Genomic DNA, 16624 nt, shown 5'->3' on the forward strand with positions numbered 1-16624 from the left:
AGAAACACAGCTCAAGCCTCCCACCAGCATTCCCCGTGCCACGCGCGTGGGTACAGGGCACGCACAGCCGTCATCCGCCAGCCCGGGCGGCTTGCACGGGGGGAGCAGCCTGCAGCTCTTCCCCGATCCCAGAAAGAGCCGAAATCCCCCCAGAGCAAAGCCAGAGACGGGCCATGCTGCAGGGCTGGCCTGTCCGCCGTGGCTCTGCTCGGCTCGCCTGAGGGCAAGGCAGGCTGCAGCATCAATCCCAGCACACGTGAGCGTGGACATCACCCACGCGCACGGACACCCACACGCACGGACATCACCCACGTGCACGGACAGCCACGCGAGTGTCCAGCTCCGTGCAGCAGCTCCCTGCCGTCTCCCGGAGCAGATGCCCCCACGCACGCGGCCTGGGGACGCAGCGACGTCCTACCTGTTCCTGCCCACGGTCTCGTGGTCCTTCACCACCACGGTGAGCTCGGCGCTCTGGTCCAAGGGAACTCCCTTCAGGTCCCACTCGAAGCCCTGCGGAGCGAGGACGGAGGAGCAGAGATCAGAGCCGGGCAGCAGCTCATACTGGGACAAAGTCCCAAATCACAGCAAATATTGACCTGCTTCGGGAGCGTCAGGGCACTGCAGAGAAGCAAAACCTCTCCACCGTGCCCGAGTGCCAGACCCGCTTCGCTGTTGCGGTACTAATAGCTCCGAGCCGCGACGCGGGGGAATAACCCTGCCGCCATCCCGCTAGCACGACATCCAGCGCTCCGCTTTTCCCGGTCAAGATTCCCCCCCAGGCCTGAAGGAAAAGCTGGGCTCTGGCCAAAGGCCTTTTATGTGTTTTTGTTACAGATTAAAAGTGAACAAGAAAATTATCTGAACCAACACGCAAAGTTTCTGCACCGAAACGTCGCAGCTTGTTTACCAAAACCCATTTTTTTTTAACCTTGATCCACAAAAACAAGGGTCAAGGTTAGGAGGAAGGCGGCGATAGAAAAAAGACGTCCTGTGGGACCAGGCTGATGAGTAAAACAAACCTGCTTCCCTCTTCAGCCACAATATTTTTACGCATTTTCTTTTAACCCGCGTGCCCAGCCCCGAGCTGATCTCGATGGGGGAAGAGCTGGGTGGATTCTCTGGTGTCTCATATGGGGTTGAGCTGTACCAGCCCTTGGTGGGGATGCTAATAATAACAGGGGGAGCTTCCCCCTTGTTCAGAGCTGGGCTCGCGGTGGGGAGGGTCCGGGCTGGCTCTGCCCATGGGGACGGCGTCTCGCTCACCTCGTTCCACACGGGGTTGACGTTGTTCTTGATGACTTTAGTCTTCTTCTTCACACCTGCGAGGAGCAAGCGCACGGGTCAGACGGGGCCCGCGGGTGCTGCCCTGCACCCCGGCCACCCCACGGCTTGGTGGAAACGGCCGCTAGACGTGGTCCCTCCACGCAGGGAAAGCTGAGGGCACCCAGCACCATCCGCAGCCCCCGGGGGCAGGATCCGGCCCTCCGCTCTGACCCCACGTGGGGCTGGGGGAAGGAACAAGGATGCTCCAGCCTGGGCTCGGTGGGGAAGCACCACAGGGGACACGGCTGCCATCCCACGTCAGAGCCCTCGCACCCGGCCAGGGACAGCACGACCAGCTCGAAGGAGCCCGATGGAAGGGCAATGCCAGACACCGGACAGGCCCTGGGGTCCCAGGTTCGAGCCCCCAGCCCGGGGAAGCTGGGCGAGCCATTTTGACGCACTGTGCCTCAGTTTCCCCGCAAGGACACCAGAGCAGAGACTCTGCCCGCCTTGCAAACGCTCCCGGGTGGGCTGTCTGTCCGGAAAGGGCAGTGAGGAGCACGACAGGGATCCTCCGTTCCCCCACGTCCCAAGCAGGACCCTCGGGGGCTCGCGCAGCACCCAGGGCCCCACAGCAGCAGCCGCCAGGGCCCCAAACAGGGTGGCCTGGCCCGTGGAGGTGGCAGCGGTGGCCCCGCACAGCCAACACCACCGGGCATCACCGTCCTGCCTGGCTCCAGCCCCGGGCGGCGAATATCCGGCTGCGCCCGCGGACGGCTCTCGGCAGCCCCTCGGGGTGCCGGCCGCGGAGCCCGAGGGGAAAAGGAAAAGGAAGAGGCGGCCGAGGGCGTGAGAACAATAGCGGTGACTCAAATCCCGGAGGCGGCCGTGGCCGGCGGGCTGCCCAGGGCCGTCCCGGCGCGCTCTGCCTATATACGGCGAGCCCGGGACCATGGAGCCGCCGGACCGCGGCGCTGGCGGGGAGCCGAGGCCGGGCTGAGCCAGGCAGCACTTAACCAACCCCCCCCCCCCCGCCTTTACTTTTTTTAAGCCATGCCAAATTAATCTTTTCCTATCTCGGATTTTAAAGAAGCTCTGTTAAACCTTCCGGTCCCGAAGCAACGAGCCAGCCTAGACCTGCACGAGCAGGGCTCCAGCTCCGACGGAGGAGAAAAGCTCTGCACGCTGGCAAAGGGGTTTGTAGGATATTTCCTCGACGCAGGAGCTCTGCCTGGCTCTGGAGAACATCACCAAGGAGCAGAGACATAATTGCGCCCTTAATTTAATGCCCGTCTCCTGCTTACATCCCGTCTTCAAAGGAAATGACCGTGCATGGTCCTGAAATAGCCCCCACGCTCTCAGGCGTGCGAATCTGCCTACAGAGTTATTTTCCACGATAAGAGCAGACAGAGCCCGTCTTTGGGAGAGTGGGAATCTCCCCGCTGGGAAACGAAAGCAAAAGGAGCCCCCAGCCGGCTCTTCTCTGTCGTCCAGCCGGGAGAAGGGTCCAGACGCAGGCCGGGACCCGGCAGCACCGCGTGCAGCAGAGATTGTGCATGAAACCACTGACCCCCTTGGCTTTCCTTGTTTTTTTTTTCATTTTTTTAAATCATGGACATTTTCCACCCCCTGGAAAATGATGTCAGTAAAACCACATCCTCCAAAGACACTTTCTAAGTGCAAAAGCATCAGTCCTTTCTTTGCCGTGCTCTGCCCTGCCGAGTCGGCATCCGGCCCCCGGCCCCATCAGCTCCTCTGTGACCCTGCAAACGGTGACACCCTTAGGTGCCCCCCTGGAGAGGACTCGGTCCCCGTGTCAACAGCAAGGGGATAAACCCCTGCATGAGGCTTTTCCCAAGCCTCACGTTAGCAGCTGGCTCTGCTCATGGCTGGGAGAACATCACATCTGGAGCAAAACACGAGCGCAGCCGAGGGCTACCATGGGTGGGAGCAGGGCTCCCTGCAGCAGCACTCCCCCAGGGCGAGGGACAAGGACTCAGCCGCCCTTGTCTCGCCGTGCAAGCGGGTGACGGCACTCCACGACTGTCCCCAAACCCGCTCCGGGGGGGACCAAGTGCCCACCAGGGCGCTGGAGCTTCTGACCCCCTTTCCCACCCCTCCGCCAGGTGCCAGACAGGCGGCAGCACCCCGGCTCCCGAGGAGGAGCAGGACGCTGGGGACCGACGCGGGGCCGCGAAATCCCCCCAGTGCCGAGGCGTCGCTCCCCAACGTGGCACCAAGCCTCGGACCTGGCCTGGAAGGACGTCACGCGTGTGGGTACAGCACCGGGGCACGGCGGCGGGTCGGGGTGCGCTCGGACAATTTGGCTGCAGCCCGAGGCAGGGTCGGAGAGGAGGGAAGCGCAGGACGGAGGAGCTGGACGGGAGGGAGCGCGGGAAGCCCTAACCCCAGGGCGGAGGAGCCGGTGTCCTCACCTCGGAAAGTCAGGCTGGCCACGGGGTCGCTCTGCCTGTCGCCCTTCTCCAGGCCGGCGAGGCGGCCGGCGCGCTGCAGCAGGCAGCGCAGCATCGTGCTGCCGGCGGCGGCGGCTCCGGCTCCGGCTGCTCCGCGCTGCGGCCCGGCCCGCGGGTGCCTGGGAGCGCCGTGCCGCGGCTGCCGGCGACGCTGCGGGGCCGAGCGGCAGCGCCGGGGGCGGGAGCAGCGGGATGCTGCGAGCGAAGGCGGCGGGGGATGCCGCGAGTCCCGGGGATGCCGCGAGTCCCGGGGATGCCCAAACACTGGGACGCGGGGGATGAAACGTCAGAGGGGACGTCCAAGCACCGGGACAAGGGCACAAAACGCAGCCAGGGATGCTGGATACTGAGCCCCCGGGATGCTGCAAGCCCCAGGGAGGCCCCAGCACCAGGACACTGAGCACCAGGACCCAGGGATGTCTCACAATCTGGGATGCCAGAGCACTGGGCCCCCAGGGATGCTGCAAGCCCCAGGGATGAAACACTCCTGCAGATGCCCAAGTACTGGGAACAGGGGACAACACAAAACTGGGGATGCCAGAGCACTGGGGTCCCCAGGGATGCTGTGAGGTCCAGGGATGCCCAAGCACTAGGACCCCAGAGATAAAACACTACTGCAGATGCCCAAGCACTGGGACCTGGGGACGATACACAACTGGGGATGCCAGAGCACTGGGCACCTGGGGATGCTGTGAGCCCCAGAGATGCCCAAGCGCTGGGAAACCAGGCTGCTCCAAGCTCTGGGGATGATGCACCACCTGGGATGCTGAAGGTCCAGGCTCCCCCCGAGGATGCTGCAAGCCCCAGGAGTGTCACAGCATCATCAGCACCACTGGGGACGTCGGAGCAGCAGGAACCCCGAGGACCATGGGGGAGGTGAGAGCCGGGGATGCCACAGCATCACAACCCCAAGGATGATACGTTGCTGGGGACGGCGGTGCATCAGGACCACGGGAGGTGCTGGGGCATCGAGACAGGAGGTGATGCTGCAGCATCAGGACCAGGGTGACGCTGCAGCATGTGGCCCACCAGGGATGACCACGGTGCCAGGGATACTGCAGCAAGAGGGACCACGGGGACGGCCACAGCCAGGGATGCCGTGGCATCAGGACCCCAGGGACTCCTCACCGCCACGGATGCCACAGCACTGGGCCCACAGAGGACACCCCGCCGGGCAGCAGCCCCGGATGCCTGGCCGTGCCGGGTCCCCTGCAGCACCCAGCCCTGGGGGTCTCGCTGCAAACCCAGCTGGGAAGCGGCTGTGGGGTAAGACAGAGCCAGCTTCTCCTCTCCCACGGGAGAAAGGTGTCCCCACGTCCCCAGGCACCCCAGAGCTCCAGGTCCAGCAGCGAGGCCTCCTCGCAGCAGCTTTGCATGACCATGACCATGCACAAGGCTACCTCAAACGGGGGACAGGGACCTCCTTGCAAACAAGCCGCAACACAAGAAAGGCGCCTGCCCACTCTCCCTCGCTGCCCTCCAGCCCTTTAGCAAAGCTCGGAGAGCTTTAAACGCAGTTCGCTCGCCGGGAGGCGAAGCCAGCCCCTGCGGCACCGAGCAGCCTCCCCCGGCAGCGAGGAGCCGAGCTCTCCCGGGGGCCCGGCGCAGGGAGCCCAGCGCCCGAGCGGCGTTAGAAACGGCTTCCAGGGATTTGCCACCAGCCGTTAAGCCCTGTCCCCCCCGGAGCGGGATGGGGGACCATGCAAGCCGGCCACGGTGGGTCTGGGGACACCGGTCCCCCCCGCCGCTGCTGCCAGCGCGGCCGCAGGGGTTAACGGCAGCGAGCGCGGTAACATGAGCCGGACAAGGCTCCAGCCAGGGACTGCGGCTGCTCGCGGCTGTCAGGGCACCATCCTGGGGGTGCCCAGTCCCCCGGCCCCGCCTCGTGAAGGCACCCGGGGGCTCAGCGCCCGTCCCGGGAGGGCAGGAGGGGGGTGAGGAGGCGGCGAAGGGAGGCAGCTGCCCCCCCGCACAGCCCCCGGTGCTCCTGACGCAGCATTTGCAGGAAGCGACCTTTCCTCCCGGCTGGCCGAGCCCCAAGGCCCAGCCGTGCCCTGCGCCCTGGCCTCGCTGAGCCCCCACGCGCTCACTGCACCCAGGGGCCCGGGGAGCAACCCGGGGGCCGCCGAGCCCCCCCACGTCGGGGCGGGGGGCAAGGTCCAGCCGAGGCTGACGGAGAAATCACCCAGCGGTGCCCAAAGGGTGGACGGATGGACAGACCCCCTGGAAGGGCTCGGTAGGGAATGGGGGGTCCCAGACCCCCCCCCCCCAGCCCCCTTCTCGCCGCCGCTCACCTTCGAACACCACAGAGCAATAGGCATCGCTGATGTCCGTGTCGGGCGTGTGGACATTTTCCGCGTGGAGGATGAAGACACGGAGCATCGCCTCGGCCGGGCGGCCTCGCCAGCCGCTGGCACCAGGAGCTGTGTCCCCGTGGGCAGCGCCGTCTCCGGGCCCCTTTTATACCAGCACCCAGGCAGCGCAGCAGCTCTTAAAGGGGAACGGCCGCGGGCCGCCGCAGAGCCGCCGAGCTCATCCCGAGGATGCCGGGCGCAGCATTCACTGCGACTGGCAGGGTCTTCCAAGCAAGCATCCTTCCTCGGGGGGGGAAACAGGGTTGCTGGGGGCCGAGCGGCCACGGGGAGGGATGGGGTGATGGGTGCACGAGGGATAAACCACCCGACAGCTTCCAGCGGGTGCACGGCAGCCCGCTCCCACGCTGGACCGAGCGTGCGTGAATCCCCCTGCCCCAGTGCAGGGCATCGCCATCAAGCACGAGCCCTGCAGCGCCAGGCGGGACAAGCCCCACGCTCCGGTCCCGGTCAGGCCCCTGTGCAGGCTTGGAGAAAGCCACCGCCTTCCCCTGCCTCAGTTTCCCCACTGCCGGATGGCAACACCACCCCTAATTTTGGCGGGTAGGTTATTAACCGTCAGAGCACGTCAGCGGCACTATCCCACCCTCTCTCCCGCGGCTCCTCGGGAGCCGGCCCTGCCACCAACGGAGCGGGACAGGGGCAGATCCCGCACCCCCGTGCCACCCACCACGGGATCAGGGCCAGCCCCGCCCCGGGCACCTGCTCCAAACCCCGGTGGCAGGTGGGGAGGCTCCGCGCCCGCCGCCCCGGCTATTTCGAGGGAGGTTATTTTTACCCCGGGTTTCCCAGCAGTCAGCTCGGAGGTTCCTCCCAGCAGGGCTTTTTCCGGAGGCGCTCGTGGCAGCACGTCCCCGCGCGTCCAACCTGGCGTGGGAGGGAGATGGTGGTGGGAGGGAGCACCGTGCTGCGGCCACACGGTCCCCCACAGGCCAGTGCCCATCTCCACGCCTCTCCGCTGCCCTCAGATCACCGCAATCCCTCAGACCCGGGTCGCCCTGTTTCGGCAGCACAGGGAGAGCTAACACTGCCCCTTTAGTGCAATTTACCCAGTCTGGCTTTATCTAGACCCGTTTCCCCACTCCCCCGCTTCTTGGACAGCAGAATTGACCATCCTGATTTTCTGAAGCTGTGGGTTTTGCCAGGGACTAACACAGGATGCTGCAGTTAAAGCTGTCATTACAGTAACCAAAGCAGAGATGGGCACCAAACTGGAAGCTCCCAGCAGCAGTGTAGCCACATTTGGGCGAAATCGAGTTATTGGCATCCTCACTATAATCAGCAAGATTAAAACCAAGAGGCAAGTGAAAACTTGCAGTTTTGTGCAGCGGACTGGGTGGCCCATGGGTTAGGTGGCAGAGCTGGGACACCTGGGTTCCCTCCAGCTTCGCTATTGCTCCTCCCTGGGGCTCTGTCCCCTTCCTTCCCCTCGTGTGCTCGGTCTACTTAACATGAGTCTCTGCAGAAGGGCCTGTCCATCACTTGCTTACACTGCTCTCAGCTCACCGGGACCATCCACACCACTGCCGCGTTGCACCAAAACGGCTCCAGAGACCGAGACCTCAGCTAGCTCCTCTGCTTCTCCTGCAAGGCCCTCAGACACTAAACTCAGGCTCCCGAATGCTCGTATTGCTCCGGCCCAGCTGGGATCCACACGTGGCAGAGGTGCTACAGGAGTTGAGACAAGGAAGAAAAAGGCCTGAGAAGTGCAGTGAAAAAAAGTGTTGCAAAACCCCCATGGATTTGGCTCAAAATCCCAAGCGTCTGCAGTGCGGACTTGCTTTGCACCTTCTGCTGCCAAGAGACCGCACTAACTTCCCTCTGGAGGCTCCGAAGGGTGCGGAGAGCAGACAAGGCTCTGTTTACTCCAAAGGCCTGCTGAAGAGGGGAAGGTATCGTCGTTCACAGATGGGGAGTGGGACCGGGAGCAGGCCGGGTAGTCTCTCCCTGCCCGTGGACACGCGCCCCAGCTCGTGCAGGGTATGGTAACAGTGCCTTTGGCACCACCTCCGCTATTACCTGCTGCCAACCACTTGCGGCCTAAATTAATGTCAAGAGCCTGACCCACACCAAAGCTGCCTCATAAATCAAGTGAAAAGAGGAATTAATATCTACAACTACATGCTGATCAGGCATGAGAACCCATGATGGGGGGCCTCCACTATTCAGTCCTCTAAATCTGAAGGGTGGAGACCTTTGTCACAAGTTTTCATTAATTTCTTTTCCCTTCCCTTTTGAAAACCCAGTCAGCGGGTTGAGCCCAGAGGAGTGCGTCAGAGTGACACAGGTTCTGGCTACTGATAAGGACGTCAAGAAACCTAATCACAATAGACATGCGCCTTAGAAACATAAAATGTGACAATAACAACAGCTCTTTGGAGCTCCCTCTCAGCTGGTCTGGGACCCCCCTTACTGCGTCCTGCACACTCAAGACCCTCGCCCGACGTGGAACAGGTCCTATTACCCCTGCTTGCTCTGTATGTAGTGTAGTATGTTATTTTTTACCCTGTTAAATAAGGAACTTGCTATATTGTTTAAACTCTTTTGCTTAAGGATACTGGTGTACTTAATAAATATCTGAAGCCTGATAACCGCCTGGCTGTTTGGTCAGTGAGGCGTTAAAAGAAAAATACAAGTCGCCCCGCTGGCCACGAGCGGTGTTCGTGACAGAAGGGACACGGGGACGCTCAGCACGCAGCACTTTTAATTACTGTCAATTCTAAAATAAAGTCACTTAAAATTGAAGCACTCACTAGGTGCAGGATGAGCAGAAGCGCAGCCCCTGTAAATTTGTTGGGGCGATGTTCAGAAAGCCACTATCACAGCTCATTCTGTACGAGAATCTGTAAGATTATTTCCCCCCTTCCTTCACTCCATTTTCTCCAATTTTGTTTTTCCATACCAGGCTGGGGGGATGGGACATTATCTTCCTGAAAGTTTCTGGGTTAAGTGGTTAGCACACACCTCCCTGGGGCCACTGCAGCAGTTGATGTTTTTGATGGAAATGTTCTGGTGTGTTGAAGGAAAGGGCTTCACGCCCAAGCGTGGGCCTGGAAGGTGTGAATGGAGGCGAGGTGGACATGGACCAGAACCAGGGTTTACTCACTGAACCCCTGTCCAAGGACCTCTGCATCCTCTGGGGTCACGCTCAGCCTCACACCAAGCTGGGAGATGGTGCTGGATCTCATCTTTCCAACCACAGGGAAGTCTCCGGCACTGACACGGCTCTACTCTAGGATCAGGCAGGCAAACATGCAGCATGAGCAGAAATCAAGGCTTTAGCTAAGACTTTGCCCCTGTAAGCAGCCATTCTCCCCTGCCAAGCACCCTGCCTTGGGCTTCGCTCGCATGGAGAGTCACAGACCGAGAAAAAATACCTATTGCCAGTGCCACAGGGGCAGATCTCCGGCATGCAACACTAAGGACAACGTTGGGCAAAGAAGGACTGACGCACGCCCCTGCCCAAGCTGGAAATGGTCAGCTCAGCTTAGCAAAACCAGCGTGAGGCAGAGCATCAGCATCAGGAGATGCTGCGGCCAAGCTCGTGGGCACGAGCCCACCAGAAGGCTGTCTGCTTGCCCTTAGGGGCACCAGCAGGGCTGGATCTCGGCAAGCCCAGACACGGAAGGACAGCAGGTATTTGCAGCCTGGGTCTCTGCTGCACAGATGATCTGCTGAACCAGTCTCCACTTTGCCTCTTTCTGCTGACCAAGTACAAGGCTGGCAGCACCAGCAATATGGGTCCAGGGAAAGCTTACACCTTCCCCTTTCCTTCCACTCAGCAATGCTGGGTAAAACACAATGCTCGCTGACAGCCCGACGTGCAATTGCCCCAAACTCTTCCTTTAAGCGTACATGGGGAAAATGAGGTTCCTTAGAGTTGGACCCCTATCAATCCAACTAAGACCCACCAAGGTGGGTGCTGCGGCTGCTACCATCACTCCCAACCCCACTGCAACCCACAGAAGTCAGCGGTTCCCACCCGATACCTGCACAGCAGCCTGTGAAGCAGGCTTGGGAGCAGAGCAACGCAGCGGGTGTCACACACCTGTACCAGTCGGCTCAAACCACCAGCAGGCCACAGACTAGACTGGCATTCCCGAAGGCACGGGGTAGTCATTAGTTCCTCACTCTTTCCTGCATTTGGGTGAAAGCAAAATTCGCCTGAAGCTTCTAAGGCAGAAGCAGGAATGAAAAAGATCATTGTTCTTTTGTCCTCAACACAGATAAGGCAGCAAAGAGAAATCATGGTAAGAATTTGCCTCCCGAGTCCAAAGAAAGGGACTCTGAAAACTCAGAAATGCAAATACAAAGCTGCACCGTGAAGAGAAAAGGACTAATGAGGGAAGAAAGCTGTGTCCTACACTCAAAAACAAACAACAAAAACCAACAAACCACACAGCTCCTGAGCTCTGCAAAAGGGCAGAGGATTTTTGTTGGCACCTCCCTGCAGTTGCCAGACTCTCCTGACAGCGTGTTATGGGATGAGATGGGGCAGTTCAGCTGCACAGCTCTGCCAGACCCAGCCGCAGGGAGCAGGAAAGCACTCTGTAGGCTCCTTTCCTTACTAAATTCCAGTTTGTATTATAGACAGGTGTTTTTGTTTTTCTATTGTTTTATAAATAAGCTATTAGCCCAAGAGAAACTGAATACTTGAGTAGTAAGTATATAGTAAGAGTAACTAAGTTGTTAAATAATGTCATAGCAATCTTACCTGAACTGCCCCCCCACTTCAGAATACAGTACGATCCCTGGCAACAGTCAGTGGAGAGGGAAAAACAGGGAGATAGATGTATGTGTGTGCACATACACTATTACTCTGAAACCCACTCTCCTGCTTGCCAAGTATTTGGTCTAAATCACTCACCTGCATTTTTGAGACATCTTTTCACACAGGGCTGCACTGGCCAGGACAGACTAGCACAGTGACTCACCAGCACACCCAGGCAGCAAGTTTGCTCACAGAAGCTTACTTTACTTAGGGACCCAAGCAAAAACACCCAGCCAGCAATAATTTGCAAATCAAAGTTCTGTTCATGCCTTCCAGCAGTTTCAGAGTAACCTGCCTGTCAGATAGCGTTACTGCTCTGCGAACTTCATGAACAGCCCAAAAGTCTTCATTTGGAGTCTCCAGAGCAGGCTCTGTCCCCACTGCATACACACTGGCACTGAGTATTGAAAGTTTACTGACTCCCAGTGTAGTGGTCATGCTTCAACATCATTTAATGATTTCAATATAGGAAATACAAGCACATCTGCCTGCAAATCCTTACTCTCAAAGGAGGAAGGTCTTATGAGTCTGAGGGATGCAAATCATTCCCATAAGGTAACATTTTTGCATTGGCTACATGCAGGTGTTTCTTTTGCTAAAGCAAGAGTTCAGTTACCTTAGGAGCTGAGTTTGGTTCCGTACTGATCAGAGATCTGAAGATACAAGGATTTTTGTACCAACTATTGTACAGGTATGACCTGCAACATCCCCATCACGGAGAACCACCAAATTCCTTTCACTTTCCTTGGACACATAGAAACACTTGTTTACTTCACCACAAGAAACAGAATTCATCCAAAGTCAATTATCCAAAGTTTGAGTGGCAGTTACAAAGGTGGATTTTAAGAAGCAATCTTTTAAATAAATTTCAAGTAATTAGCCAGGTGAAAAATAAAAGCTCAAATGAAAGTTATCCATGATCCAGACTGCAATCCACCAGTGCAAGCACGGGAGCCAGAGATGCAGACTTATCAGAAAACAAATGTTCAAGAGCAGGTTACAAAGTTCAGAAATGTTGCTGAGTGTTTCTCATGCTTTAACCTAGAGACTGGAACAAACTCATTCACAGAGGGAAAAAGAACAACCAAAAATAAACCAGCAAACTCACTGAACCAAGAGAAACAGCACTGGACCCCAACCTCCCACCACCTGACTGACAGCAGCAGTAACGAGCAAGTTAATGCAGCTCTGGTGCAGCAGTAACGAGCAAGTTAATGCAGCTCTGGTGCATGCTCTGCTCCCCCTGTTGGCTTTGTTTTTATCTTCCTACTCAACCATGAACAACTCCAGCAGCCACGGGGAAAAGATAGTGACAGACAGCTTAACAGGGCCTGACCACGCTTTCACTGAAATCCTTACCACGATGGTCACCGATTTCAGTGCAGTAAGATGAACTGCTGGAACATACGTAGCATGTGAAACTTCATCTGCTGAGCTCTGCAAAGCAGCACCAGAGACAGATCTCTGGAATAAATCGCATAATAGCCTCTACTGTGACCTACAGAGTTAACAAAACACAATAAATCACACCGAACACGATCACCTGGTGTTAACTATACAGTAAGAACATTTATTTTATGTTAACACTTGTAAAAGAAGTCTTTTCCAAGTCAGATGATTTGATATACAAATCGAAGCCACCATACGTTTTTCTTTTAGTCTGCCTATACCGAGCTCAAATTTATACAACATGAATGCTTGCTTCTGAAACAAAATTACAAATTAATCATAACAAAATACACAAAATTGACTGGACCCCAAGTTTAATTTACTGAAAGAATTCTTCTTTCCTTTGATCACCTTGAACTTCGCTCTTCCCCATCGTTATCCTCCTCCTTTTGCTTGGCCATGAATTTCTGTAGAAATAAGTGTTTTAAGAAGTCTTATTGGGTAGCCAGTGAAAAGATACTATTATGTCATTCCTCATGGCATGATATGACCATGTTTTGAATATACTGCAGGTCTCATAAAAGCATCACTCAAAAGGCTGCCAACTCCTGATAATGGCAGTGTGTGTTCTATACCAAAAAAAAAATTCAACAGTTTTGCTCACAAACTGACTCTCACACACACACAAAATCACAATATGCTGATTACTGATTACGCTGAAGCTTCTCAGTAGAATTTTGACTGAGCATAAGCCAAAACATTAGGAATCAGAAGTTCACGTGATGCTGAATACCTGTCTCTGGTCATCAGATAAAAGTTACTAATTCAGTATTCACCAGATTGTGCATTCATTACATCCAGCATACAAAAGCCTACTGCAATAAATATCTTCAGAGTTTTCTACTCTTTACACACACATCAGTTTTCTTTCCAGCCTGACATTCTGGTTATTTGATATCTGTGACATATGTCAGTCAGTTTGCAGCTTCAGTAAGCCAGGAAATTTGAAAAAATTAGGCTTTCGGACACATCACTGGATATTTTTTGAAATCTTTAAAAAAAAAAAAACCACAGAGGAAAGAATGACTACTCCCATGCCTTCCTATGGAAGGAAGGCTTTATGCAGATGATGAGCTTGAGCAATTTAAGGAGTTAAAAGTATGTGCTGCAATTTAAGGCTAACAGCCGTGAACTATTAAAATAAGCTCCATAAGCCAACAGGAAATTATTAGCAGTCAATAAGGCAAAAATTTTTGAAACTACATGCTTCCCTCCATCCTCCCCATGTGTTTGGGGATGCTTCAGCATTACCTCCATATTTTGCTGATGAAGCGGTGTCTTGCAGTGATTTTTCACAGACATTTCATCTGCATAGAACAGAGAACAGATCTGACAGAAAAAGCCAGGCTTTGGAACAAGGAAATCTAAATCTGAAAAAGACAGCATGCAACATCCCATTAACAGAATGCAATTAAACACACAGACACACACACACCCCAGATCCACTCAGCCAAATTTGTATACTTTGTTAATCATGGTAGGAAATTAGTTACTTCTTTTTTTCCAGCATTCTGGAAATTAGGTTTCTAATCTAAGTTGGTCACCTGCCTTACTTCCAATGAACAGAGAAGGGGACACACTTTTCTTCAGACAGAACAAGAGACATTCTGGATCTGAAATCCACTGCAACTATCTTAATGTCTTTTTGCCTTAAAGCATGTGCATATAATTCATTTGCCAAGTTTAATCTCAGTCCTACAGTGGGTCGTATGAGCATTTTCTATCACAGAGAATCTTACACGAACGTCAGGCAAGGTTCCGTATTTCCTAGCAACTTCTTTTACAATTCAAGGATTATCAACAGTTTATATAAAAGTATACTGGATAAGGATCTTGGGATATATATTTTTAAAATGAAGTAAGCAGTTTCCTAATTTCTATACACTGAGACAAAGCTGGTAACAAAATTTGTACTGGGTTTAGAACAATAAGTAGACATTATACTATATTGTGCTAATTATAAAATAGCCTATTTCTAATTAAATTTTAGGAAAAATGAACTTTTAACTGTGCTGCTATAAACCCAGTAATAGGAACATATGTTAAACATGGATTTGTAAGGGTCGAGATAGAAATACGGATTACACACCATGACTTTTAAGTTAAATGTGGTTGTATCGGGCATTTTTAAATGGAAAAGACAACTGTCTTTAACAAGAACAGCACAGAGTGTTTGGGGTGAGCTTTTTTGTTTTTACCTTTTGGAGTACTCTGTGCCTTTGATGCATCTGAAAAATCCGTTTTCTTCCGCTTAGACTCGGGTTGTTTATCTCCTGATCCAAGCTGATCTACCAGAGGCCATAAACACATGTTAAAACAAATTTCTATTTGTTTAGAGGTATTCTGTACACAGCTTGAATGGTTAATTACTACTCAAAACAAACCCCCATCTGTGTGACCCCCACTGTTTTCTGTGCTGTGTGGTTTGGTCTTTCCATACAGCGATTTTCAGAAGCTTCTGACATCAACACCTGTGTTTTAATTACAAGCTTTGTCTGGTGGGTTGGAGTGAGTCACTCCAAAGGTGATCTTGACAACATGGCATTCATTACAGAAGTACCAACACTGCTCTGAGCTGCTTTCCTCTGGACTTCTCATCAATGACTCTGTGATCATAATCACGAAGTTGATATGAAGATCTGAACTACTTCATAAAATGAGCTACCAAGCTTTCTTGAATGAATCCAGCTTCAGGTCCAAGAGCAGTATTTCAACTTAAACTTAACAGAAAATAAATTCTTGCTTTTAAAAAGGCCAGCAATTGCATCACAGCATTTAGCAAGTTGTTCCACCAGTGAAATAACCTGTTAAAAGTGTGCATCTTCTTTCCACTGTGATCTGTCAGCTTTCTGCTGTTAGATAAAGTTACATGTTTGTATAATATACTGAAGAGGCTTTTATTACCAAATTCCAGTTCCTTGTTAAGATAATTACAGATTGATGACTTCAGGGAAAACTGAAAAGAAGTTGAAAAGGGGAATAAATCTTCCAAGTAAATCAACTCTCTCAAACAATTTTGGTTTACTAAAATCCAAGCATAACACAAAATAAGCTATCCAGCACCAGCATTAATGAGGCACACTCACCAATCAGCTTCAACTCAAGAGCACGACTTCATTACAGAACTAAGCAAAGTCAGAGCACATTACTGGATTAACCAGCTCTAAGGCGATATCAAAGCCTTCACTAAAGTTTTTCTGGAAACAAGGAATTTGACAGACTCCTTTGCTATAAGATAAGCAATGTGGTTCAGATGGGGGGAGGGGTTGTTTGGTTTTTAAGACTACCAGAACAGTTCAGCTGGAAGCTGAAGAGTCAGTCTCACCTGGTTTCCTACTAATCCTATGTTTAAATAACCTCGATACCAATATCTCCTGAACAATGTTAATAAAGTAAATCCTTTCACCTTAATGATGAAAGCCAGGGAGTTGTCAAGGCAACACAATAGACAGTATTGGTCTCTTACCTCTCCTAGATTTTTCAGTAGATTCGTGAGAGTATCTCACTGCATCAAGCAACAGATGAGGACTTGGATCAGGAGACTCAGCTTTGGTATGTGGTCCTTTAAAAGCTAGAGTTTGACTGTCATCACTTGAACTTAGTCTGAGGCAATCAAGGAACCGTTGCCTACTTTGCTCTTGGAATCGGATGTTAAGCCGTCCACGAATAGGTTTTTACCTGTTTTAACCTCTCTTCCCAGTTTTCTTGCTCTGCTTCTCAAATTCAGGAAGAACTAGTTCTTTCCTAGGTCCACCTCTTTTGCTTGAGATTTTTACTACACAGAAGAACTAATTTCATTTATTTACTGTGCATCAAAATACATTTATTCTAATTTGTGACTATCATTTAAATTAGAAATCAAAGCGCTTGACAAATTAGAGGTTAGTTTGTAGAAACTAAAAAGTTTAAATGCTCTCAGACAGACTTCTGTGGCTTCTGCAACTCCTCTCCAACTGCACTGCTTAGTTTTCTTCTTTGCTGTGCAATAAGGGCAAGATGGGAGAAACACTTTTCCAAAGCATTAGAACAAGAGGTGCTGTATGTCAGCACTTCACTACCTCAGCAGAGACGGAAAGAAAACTTGACACTAGTGGACTGCATTATGTATAGCCTTTGCCCAACTTTTGGCCAAGCCATTTTGTGTGCAGGTTATATATACACCTCTCCCTACTTGGATCTGTATTAGACCTGCCTTAACCCTTTCTCAATTCCATACAGCAGATATTTTTCTGCATTTTTTCCTCTAGATCCAGCTTGGAGGCTGTTGCCTCTTTGCATCTCTGTCTCTCTCATTT

General features: G+C 53.2%; 2 protein-coding genes across 11 annotated transcripts in view; both read right to left on the bottom strand.

Annotated features, from left to right (window-relative positions):
• DYSF (dysferlin) overlaps positions 1-6337 on the bottom strand; it is a 119004-nt gene extending 112667 nt beyond the window's left edge. For 6 of the 10 annotated variants that reach the window (XM_064511687.1, XM_064511683.1, XM_064511682.1 and 3 more), the window contains exons 1-3: positions 3699-3895; positions 1264-1319; positions 419-510 (exon numbers count right to left, since the gene is read on the bottom strand). In XM_064511687.1, coding sequence (XP_064367757.1) covers positions 419-510; positions 1264-1319; positions 3699-3792 — 242 coding nt within the window. In that variant the 5' untranslated portion in view covers positions 3793-3895. Of the gene's footprint in view, positions 1-418; positions 511-1263; positions 1320-3698; positions 3896-6031 lie in introns of those variants that run through there. The other 4 variants (XM_064511688.1, XM_064511684.1, XM_064511686.1 and 1 more) reach the window with 2 other exon arrangements.
• Positions 6338-12424: 6087 nt separating this feature from the next.
• Positions 12425-16624, bottom strand: part of ZNF638 (zinc finger protein 638) — a 63049-nt gene continuing 58849 nt past the window's right edge. Inside the window, exons 24-26 of the mRNA XM_064511689.1 lie at positions 14528-14617; positions 13581-13699; positions 12425-12736 (exon numbers count right to left, since the gene is read on the bottom strand). Coding sequence (XP_064367759.1) covers positions 12677-12736; positions 13581-13699; positions 14528-14617 — 269 coding nt within the window. The 3' untranslated portion in view covers positions 12425-12676. The remainder of the gene's footprint in view (positions 12737-13580; positions 13700-14527; positions 14618-16624) is intronic.

Source organism: Dromaius novaehollandiae, chromosome 4 (assembly GCF_036370855.1).
Source record: "Dromaius novaehollandiae isolate bDroNov1 chromosome 4, bDroNov1.hap1, whole genome shotgun sequence".
Classification (NCBI taxonomy): Eukaryota; Metazoa; Chordata; class Aves; order Casuariiformes; family Dromaiidae; genus Dromaius; species Dromaius novaehollandiae.